At 40.9% G+C, this 10,621-nt stretch overlaps 1 protein-coding gene across 1 annotated transcript in view; it reads left to right on the top strand.

Annotated features, from left to right (window-relative positions):
* The first annotated feature begins 1,479 nt into the window (after positions 1–1,479).
* LOC122551712 (G-protein coupled receptor 39-like) overlaps positions 1,480–10,621 on the top strand; it is a 98,785-nt gene continuing 89,643 nt past the window's right edge. The window contains exons 1-2 of the mRNA XM_043694068.1: positions 1,480–1,600; positions 1,720–2,587. Coding sequence (XP_043550003.1) covers positions 1,768–2,587 — 820 coding nt within the window. The 5' untranslated portion in view covers positions 1,480–1,600; positions 1,720–1,767. The remainder of the gene's footprint in view (positions 1,601–1,719; positions 2,588–10,621) is intronic.

The raw sequence follows: 10,621 nt of genomic DNA, 5'->3' as shown, positions 1-10,621 counted from the left end.
TGTCAGCGATGAAACCAGAAGTGCATATGATTTTGATCCTGCCTGATCACACAGTGGCCAGCCAGTAAGATATGCATAGGCATGGAGCATGGTAAATCATGCAGCAAAGATGAAAAGGAAGTTGATGCCCCCAGAATTTACTCATGGGTCAGATATTGAGGTACCATAATTTAAGGACAGGCATTCATTCCCTTTAGGCCGGGAACTTTACTCTTGCTGTCTGAGAAGCTTTAGAAAACTGTGACTGCTACCAGGAAATGTTTGCCTATTGACCATGATGACTTGCTGTGTGAGTGCTGACACTGAATGGCCCCACAGATCACTGATGCTTTGCTGCAGGTTCTCTTGAGATCATGCATTATTAGAAGGAGGTATAGGATGGCAACAAAAGGCCCTTACTCCCAAACAATGTGACCTGAATGAGGGACACAATGTTGGTTAACAAATGGCAAGTCCTGGCCAAACCCAAGCCGAGTGGAGGAAAGTCGAATGAGGATGCCTCCAGTCTTATGTTAACTAGTGGATGTAAAGAGAATGGGGAAAGGGATTATACATAATAATGAGTTAATTCTTTGTATTTCAGGTCCTTGCAGCCAAAATGAGAGGTAAGTCAGTCTTCCACCAGCTTGATCTCCATCTCCAGCTCTATCACTACTGCTAAGGATAATGATAATACAAACTGGAAGGATGCACCATCACAGCTCTCTCCTGCACACTCCACCAGATCAGAGGCATTCATCTCAGTGGCTGCACATTTATGATTGGGCTCAGAGTTACAATCTGGTGAGCACTGAGAATCTGCATGAGATTCCTGCAGCTGATGGAGGTTGTGAGGGCTGAGGTCTCTTATACTCAGAGGACAGCTGGAGACTAGGCAATTGCAGAGTTCCATATGCCTCTAGGATTGGCTATTGAAGACCTGATAGAGATGCAGAGAAAGACAGGGGAACATTGATAGAGATGCCCATTGAAACTGTGAGTGAGAGGTGGAGGAGTTTCTTCAGCATGCTTGCAAGAGTTAAAGTGGGGCTGTGTGGAGAATAAACACTGATGTAGACTAATGAGTCAATCTGTCTATTTTATTGCTGGAGATTATATATAATTCTATGAAATGTTATTTTATTCATACAGTTCTATAAAGTAGTCAGAAAACACAAACACTGACTCACCCACAGGTCAGTGAATGTCTGGAAAAGATTTGATAGTTAGATGAAACCCAAAAAGTAAATTGTGAGGGAAGAAACAATAATATTTATTCTAAACTAATCATTTGCTGGAACTTGCTTTGGAAGTAGAAGACACAATTTTTTTGGAACACCCCACCTTTGTTTATACATTCTTATCCAATCATGCTGACTTGTTCAAAGGCGCAGTCAGTACTGATTGCTCCATAGCTTCAACTATGTCACACCAAGCTTAACCAATTAATATTTAACTGAATCTACCAAAGTTCACATTCAATGATTTTATTTGCAGGCTTGTTACTTCCGGAAATTTTTCAGTCAAATAGAAAATTATAACAGGATCAACTAGTTCAGTTTTTTAAACTTTCGGATAACAAAAAGAAAAATTTATATGATTTCTCGTATTATCTATGAAGGTGACCTTTATTTGTTATAAATGGAAACAAATTGTGATTTAGATTTACGGAATTGATTGTCTTTATGTGCTTGCTTTTCGTGAGGTGTATCTGACTTCTTCTTCTTTCTTTCCTTCCAGTACTGCGTTTTGGAGATTTAACTTCATTTTATTACATTGCTTTTAATCATGGAAAGTTATATTGATTGTGAAGCCTTTTTCAACCACAAGCATGTACCTGATTTTGACGTGAAAAAATCGGTTAAAATAGGCCTTACAGTATTGTACAGTATTATTTTTGTGGCTGGAATAATTGGAAACAGTCTAACTATAAAAGTTGCACACGTTCTTCAAAGGAAAGGATATCTTCAGAAGAGTGTTGCAGATCACATGATCAGTCTTTCATGTGCGGATTTACTTGTTCTTTTACTGGGAATGCCCGTAGAATTGTACAGCGTGATATGGAATCCATTCTCCACAACATCTGGAGATGCAACATGCAAAATCTATAATTTCCTCTTTGAAGCCTGCAGTTATGCTACAATATTGCACGTTGCTACTTTGAGTTTTGAGCGTTACGTTGCAATTTGCCACCCTTTCAAGTATAAATCGTTTTCTGGTTCAAGAACAGTGAAGCTGATCTGCTTTGTCTGGCTGACTTCATTTTTGGTAGCCTTGCCTCTCCTTTTTGCAATGGGGGTAGAGGATCCCTTGGAGGCATATGAGGACCATCCTCACATCCGTGCTCGCAATCACTGTGACATTAGAAAATCAAACCTGACTATTTGCACCAACCTCAGCTCCCATCAGATTGTGTTCCAATTGAGTATTTTCAGCGCTTTCATTGTATACGTAGTGATACTGGTCTCAGTTGCATTCATGTGCAAAAAGATGATGAATACTTTAATTGGAATGAAGTCTAACAACACAGCTAGCAAAAACAAAGATCAACCGAAGCCTACAAGTGCAGCCATGAAAACATCGAGAAAACAGAGCATTATATTTTTAGGTAAGAACTTCAGTGCTTTCTGATGGCGTAGTATGGTTTAATTGTGCTTTAAAATTTCTTAAAGACAATAAGACGTGGGAAAACTGTATCAGTGTATATTACGTTTGTGCTAGCCTAAATGCAGAGCTGAAAATGTGTTGCTGGAAAAGCGCAGCAGGTCAGGCAGCATCCAGGGAACAGGAGAATCGACGTTTCGGGCATAAGCCCTTCTTCAGGAATGAGGAAAGTTTGTCCAGCAGGCTAAGATAAAAGGTAGGGAGGAGGGACTTGGGGGAGGGGCGTCGGAAATGTGATAGGTGGAAAGCGGTCAAGGTGAGGGTGATAGGTCAGACTGGGGTGGGGGCGGAGAGGTCAGGAAGAAGATTGCAGGTTAGGAAGGCGGTGCTGAATTCGATGGATTTGACTGAGACAAGGTGGGGGGAGGGGAAATGAGGAAACTGGTGAAACCCGCGTTCCTGCCTTGTGGTTGGAGGGTTCCTAGGCAGAAGATGAGGCGCTCTTCCTCCAACCATCATGTTGTTGTGGTCTGGCGATGGAGGAATCCGAAGACCTGCATTTTTTTGGTGGAATGGGAGGGGGAGTTGAAGTGTTGAGCCACAGGGTGGTTGGGTTGGTTGGTCCGGGTGTCCCAGAGGTGTTCTCTGAAACGCTCCGCAACTGTCATTCTAGAATCCCAACCAATGTATGTAGCTTATCTGTCCTGTTAATATCTCGAAGATTTCGATCTGATCACACATTAACCTTCTAAATTCTAGAGGAAACAGACTTAATTTGTATAATCAGTCCCAACCCTCGGACTCAGCACCGCCTTCTTGACCTGCAATCTTCTTCCCAACCTCTCCGGCCTATCGATTCACCTGCACCTCCACACACATCATCTATTGCAACAGATTCACCTGCACCTCCACACAAATCATCTATTGCATCCTCTGCACCCGATGTGGCCTCCTCTATATTGGAGAGACAGGCCGGCTACTTGCGGAGCACTTCAGAGAACACCTCTGGGACACGGTTGGTCCTGGTGTCCCAGAGGTGTTCTCTGAAACGCTCCGCAAGTAGCCGGCCTGTCTCCCTAATATAGAGGAGGCCACATCGGGTGCAGAGGATGCAATAGATGATGTGTGTAGCCTGCTGGACAAACTTTCCTCATTCCTGAAGAAGGGCTTATGCCCGAAACGTCGATTCTCCTGTTCCCTGGATGCTGCCTGACCTGCTGCGCTTTTCCAGCAACACATTTTCAGCTCTGATCTTCAGCATCTGCAGACCTCACTTTCTCCTAGCCTAAATGCAGATGTGCAATTTGCAAGAGGTAGTAATTCCATTCATTCCTTCTCTAGCTTTACATAATGGAAACTGGCCTTTATATCTCAACTGTTTTCTCACTGCATTGATACATTTTGAATTTTGTGAAATGGATGACTGGATTTTATTGTCCCTTGGGTGAGTTGGCAGCTGGGGAAGGGCACATGAAAATTGGGCATCATGACATAAAAGCTCCCAGCAAAATCTAATCAACATAAACAGATGAACTTGCTTGTGGCTCCACTAAGGTTAAAGTCCCTTTCCTTGCCACTACTGAAACTTAACCCATTTGCAAGAGGGACCTTCACTAAGTATTTAGCCTGGCAACTTTCATCACTTGGCCTTGAGGCTGGGCAAGGGGGAAATTTATCTTTTATGAATCTCTGCATTATAAAGTTCACCACCAACGTCTCAATGAGCTATAAGGGACTGAATGCAATTCCAGAAGTGGCCACCTGCTTCCAGTGGTGTGGCTGGGTCCAGAAAAATGCTTTTCATTTGAATGGTTAACAAGTTTTGGAGAACCCGCCTTCCTCCCTCAAAAGGGATGCGATGGAGATGTTGGAAGCTCTGCCTTAAGTTATTTGACAAGGTGACCCCTGGTAAAACGCTGAGGAGTGAATCAGCACCGCATGAGGGAGATTTGGACTACCACTTACTTTTACATTGGGATGTGGGGAACACACCATAATGTGCAGCACCAAGATTTTATTCCAGAACTTTGATAATCATTGAAAACAGACACAGGGATTGTAATGTGTCATTAAACTGTATTTGTTGCTTCTGATACAGTGGATATGCCATCTTTGTGCTCCCTATTATTTGCATGATTGCTGCTTGCAGTACATTGAGTGGTTGCATGCCTGAGTAGGAGGTTCAAGCAAGGCTCACCTCTAACGCCAGCCTGCATATTTAAAGCCAGTCCCCACCTCTCAGCATGGAGGTGCTTTAAGGTTGAAGCAGGCCCTAGCCATTTGTGGAAAAGTGTTCGGGTATGAGGATGTGAGGATACATAACACAGCAGGGGTGAGAACATATTGTAAAGTTCTCTGAAGTTGCAGCAAATAAGATGGTGCAGGAGATAAAGGAGAAGAAAGTATGTGTTCTATCCCCATGAAGTGAGGGTCATCACACACAAAATTTATCAAAGCTATTACAAGCAGATGATAAATGCCAGTACTAAGGATCTGAATGCAATGTTGTAGCAATTTTATGTCTTCACATCAATGGTCACTGATAGTGAATATGTTGGTTTGCTTCAACATACAGCACTCACCCACCAACAATTCCTGTCAATCTTAACTCAAACCCAATATTCATAGCTGCACCTTAATCTCTTCAGTTGGAGCACAGCTTAACACCCCACGCCTACATCACTTAGCTGGGACACTCTTCTCAGCAATTCAACCATGACAATATATCACTGAAACATATTGCATCACACTCACTGCCTCACTTCTCTCCCTCATGTCGGTCTTATGACCAGACTCTGGGTGAGTCATAGAGTCGTAGAGGTAGACAGCATGGGAACAGGTCCTTCTAAATTGAACTAGTCTTATTTGCCTGCATTTGGCACATATCCCTCTAAATATTTCCTATCCATGTACCTGTCCAAATACCTTTTAAATGTTGTAATTATACTGACCTCTACCACTTCCTCTGGCAGCTCATTCCATATACTGTAAGTACAATCCTCTGTGTGAAAAGGTTACCCCTTAGTCCCTTTTCAATCTTTCCCCACTCACTTAAAACCTGTGCCCTCTAGTTTTGGACTCCTCTACCCTGGGGAAAAGATCTTGGCTATTCATCTTACCTATGCCCTTCATGATTTTATGAGCCTCTACAAGGTCACTCCTCAGCCTCCTATGTTCCAGGGAAAAACGTCCCAGAATGTCCAGTTTCTCCTTGTAACTCAAATCTTCCAATCTTGGTAACATTTATGTAAATTTTTTTTTGTACCCTTTCCAATGTAATAAAATCCTTCCCATAGCAGGGTGACTCAAATTGTAAGCAGTACTCTAAATATGGCCTTACCATGTCTTGTGCATCTGTAATATGACATCCCAACTCCTGTACTCAGTGCTCTGACAGAAAAAAAGGCAAGCAAGCCTAATGCCTTCTTCACCACCCTGTCTGCGTGTAATGTGTTGAAAATCACACAACACCAGGTTATAGCGAACAGGTTTAATTAGAAGCACTAGCTTTCAAAGTGCCACTCCTTACATGTAATACCACTTTCAAGGAACTATGTACCAGCACCATGTACCTAGGTCTCTCTATTCAACAACACTACCCAGGGCCATACTATTAATTGTGAAAGTCCTGCCCTGGCTTATCTTACCAAAATACAACACCTCACATTTATCTGCATTAAACTCTATTGCCGTTCCTTGGCCCACTGGCCCAGTTGATCAAGATCCTGTTGTACTCTTCGATAACCTTCTTCCCTGTCCACTATATCATCAATTTTGGTGTCATCTGCAAACTTACTAACCATGCTTCCAAAATTCTCATCCATGTCATTTAAACAACAGTGGACCCAGCATCAATCCTTACAGCACAGGCCTACAGTCTGAAAAACAGCCGTCTACCACCATGCTCTGTCTCCTACCATCAATCAATTTTGTATCAAACTGGCCTGCTCTCCTTGGATCCCATGTGATCTAACCTTTCTAACTGCGGTACTTTGTCGAAGGCCTTGCTACAGTCCATGGAGACAATGTCTACTGCACCGCCCTCCCTGTCTTCTTGGTCACCTCTTAACAAACTTAATCAAATTTCTGAGGCACGATTTCCCATGCACAAAGCCATACTGACTATCCCTTGCCTCACCAAATGCATGCAAGTCCTGTATCTCAAAAACCCTCCAACAACTCATTCATCACTGATATCAGACTCACTGGTCTATACTTCCCTGGCTTTACCTTGCAGTCTTTGTTAATTAAAAGCACAACATTAGCTATCCTCCAGTCTCCCAACATCACACCCATGGCTGTCAATGATGCAATTATCTCCACCATGACCCTCATAATTTCTTCCCTAGCTTCCCACAATTTTCTGGCATACATTTAATCAGGTCCCGGGATTTATCTACTGCTATGCATTTTAAGATCTCCAGCACCTCCTCTTCTTTAATGTGAGATTCCCAATTCATTATGGTTCAGCATGGGATTCCTCAAACTATTAAGCTCCTTGGTGGGGAAGGATGAATTGGTTCAATTTTTTATTCACACCTTTTTGGTTAGTTGCAACAAGGTTAATTTATAAAGGATCCTATTCCCTTGTGGAGGTTACCAGTAGCTTGGTATTGATAGTTGAACAATCCTTAGTTTTCAGAATGGTTGTGATTTGATCTGATACCTCCAAATCTTTTCCACCATGATTAAATAATAGTATTCAGGATGAGAGAGAATTCCTGTATTGTCCTATTCCCTTTGTTAACTGGTTTGCAACATTCAGAGTGTGAGTCTTTACTTGCAACATAGGGGTAAACAGGCCATTGTTAATCAATTGAGAACTTCATAGCACACTAGCAATTGAACTCAGGCTTCAGTCTCACTAGTTCACCAGTAAGGTTAAAGCTGGCTTTTTAACCATGTTCTTGTGTATTCTTCAAAGGGAATAAAACAAAATATGTCTGCATCTGGGACATAATCTGTTGATCAAGTGTCACCAACCCCTCATTATCTTTGTAGCTATAAGAGATCAGAATCCAGTCTGTTTGAAATTTCTTTAACTCTTTAAGTGTTACTTTCCAGCACTCTGTCTCTCCTGACAGCCACTTAATTTTTGTCTGCAGCCATTTTCCATCAGTCTTCATTTAAAAATAAACACTTCTGGAATTAAAATAAAATCCACAAGATTGTGAGGTTTTCATCTTTGACCATAACACAGGAGAAGGTGGCACTTAATTGGACGGGGCAGCATCTAACCAGTGGAGGGCTGGAATGGCTGTCTAGCTTTTTCACCCATGGCTGAGATGGAGCTCATTGTAATTGGAGCCTCTACTGCTGAACATTAGTCTTACACAAAACTAAACCCCTGTTACCATGCCCAGTTACTTGATAAACTTTCCAGGGCTCATTTAATATTATCCCTATTTTATCATATTAGCTCCAAATATAAAATACCCAAGTACCATCATTTTTTAAAACCTCGTTTCGTTAAAAAAAAATTCTTTATCGTTATTCAGACCACTTTCCTTAATAGCAAAATCACTATTGTTGGATCAGCTTTTATGATGAATGTCTACTTTTAACAATCCCAAAGGGCACTTGACCTCCCCCAAAGTTATGTGAAATAGTTCCACAGAGGCCAATATCCTGTCATGAAATTATCCTATACTTACACAAAGGGTCTTTGGCTTTAGTACTATCTCTTCAGAGTCAGCTCTCAGAGTGTCAGAATGTCTGACATTCCTCTTTTTTATCTGTCATCCAAGGATTTGTAATTGAACAACATTAACAGCCCCAATCAGGGAACTCATATTTCATGAGGACCAGCTGGTTGACCTCATTACAATCACTACAATAAGTACTTTCCTCAAGGGTCAACCTGAACCTATGGAAAAGAGTACTTACCTCTCCAAATAACCCTGGAAGCTTCAGACTTTCTGTTCAAAATTCTCAAAACCTCACATATCAATCCTTAAGCATCTTACTGATGAAAATTGGATCTGTTTGAAGGTAGCAGCAGTTTTACACATATGGAGACACCTCTATGAAACACAGATGTGTTTACAGCTCATTCCCATTCCCCTCTGACAGAAATGTTGGGTGCCTGTTTTCAAGCAGAGTTAGAAAGTCAGAGCTCTAGCCCTATTTTGGCTATGCCAGAGGTCACTTTTGTTCCCAAAAAGATTCATGACTCTGTATTTCAATTTACTTTGACATCTCTTAAAAGGCCTATCAATTTAATACTTTAAGATAGAATGACAGACTTTACCACCAGCTCCTTCTTGGCTCAATGTGATCATCTTGGTTTTTACAAGACATACCTAGAAAATCCATGACACAATGTCCTATGGCAAGTCCAAAGTGCATAGTCATTGCAAGCCAGATGTGCATCACCTACCATATCGTGGGAAGAGAAACTCAGTCAGCATCTGGATTGCAGATCTAAATTACATTAGAAGCTGAATAAATTTTTTAAATTATAGTTTTCCTGTACTTGCAGGATCTATGAGTGATTTGATATGGTCCAGTACTTGATATTCATCACACTCTGAAATCACTCAGCACCTGGCAAAAAGTATTCACAGCAGTGTTACTTAAAGAATTTGTTGAACAGTTGCTGGCTTAATTTCAAACAGTCTTTTTTGTCTTAGCATTCATTTACATAATTTCCTGTTGACTAAAACATAAATTTGTGACATAAACAGATTTTCAAGACGGCGTTCTCTAAATGCCAATGTAAATCGTACGTAAATACTGGGAACAAAATTGAGTTTAGCATAAACAAAGTACACCACATCCAGTCATTATGTGTCTAAGCAGCATTCATTTACAGTCACCATTTGGACCAAATGTCTTGCTTTGCGGCCACATGGTTTATGATTTCAAAACTATTCGACAGGTGGACAGCAAGCTGACTACTATTCTCAAGCAATTTATCTGACTGTTGTACAAAACTGAGTGGGTTGCTGGCTTCTGGTATCCTCATTGCATTGCTGCTTTCCAGTATACTCAGCAGTGGTGAACAAACTTGTTACAGACAATATGCTCTTCTTAAAACCAGTGCTGTCCCTCTTAAAGGGTGTTCCACTGAATAATCTGATGGAATTTAAAGTTGTGAAATGAAACATCAAGGCAGAGAGATTTTACAGAGTAATGAACAAAAGGCTGGAAATATTAATCATGCAGGTCAGCAAGAGAAGAAAGGCCATGATTCTTTGAATGTCCTGAGCTTCCTTCCAGTTGAAACATAATTATAGATAGCATTTTAACCATAAATTACTACCTTATACTGACTGACATTGAATTCTATCTGCCACACTATAGGATTTTCCCAACCTCATTGATATCTCCTTGCAATTTTCTTTGATCATTTTATGAATGACTGACATCTCCAATATGATTTCAACTTGAAATTATGATTCCACTCCTTTATAACACGACTTCATAGGTGCAGCAAGTCATCATCCTGTAAAGGACTGACAATAAACATTCATCTTGTTATTTGTCTCATATGGTTTATACTCTTTCCCCCCTATATGGCACTTAGATTAATCCTGAGATTTTAGATGCATGCTATCAGAGCCAGAATTTAGCCACCTAAATGAATGTATTTTAAGGATGTACTTCCTGCTGCTTGTTCAGGATTACCTTACCCATTAAGTCATTATTTTGCAGCGTTAGCTCGAGCTTAGTGGGAAGAATTCCTTTTTGCATGTGCAAATTTGCTTCCCAGTCAACTATCAACTGCGGTCGGACCTCTCTAAAGGTCCATGATGAGTGTTGTTAACATTTGTGCAATTATGGGATAAATGTACATAATTACGTAATAGTGTTTTTTTTGGTTGAAACTGCAGTATTTCACCTACAGCTGATTACTTCTATGCAACTTTATGATACAGAGAGTAATTTCACATGGAAACTGTGCTGTGCCATTTTACAGTCTTGACTAAAGCTTGCTAGTGACATTCATATATGGAGCAAACATGATTTGTCATAGATAATTAAAGATTTAATAGCATTGGGAAATGGCAATTTACTTAAGTTAATTGACCCCCTT

The sequence above is a fragment of the Chiloscyllium plagiosum genome, chromosome 7, assembly GCF_004010195.1.
Source record: "Chiloscyllium plagiosum isolate BGI_BamShark_2017 chromosome 7, ASM401019v2, whole genome shotgun sequence".
Taxonomy (NCBI): domain Eukaryota; kingdom Metazoa; phylum Chordata; class Chondrichthyes; order Orectolobiformes; family Hemiscylliidae; genus Chiloscyllium; species Chiloscyllium plagiosum.
The sequence above is the reverse complement of the archived record's forward strand: the minus strand, read 5'-3'. Positions and strand labels throughout refer to the sequence as shown.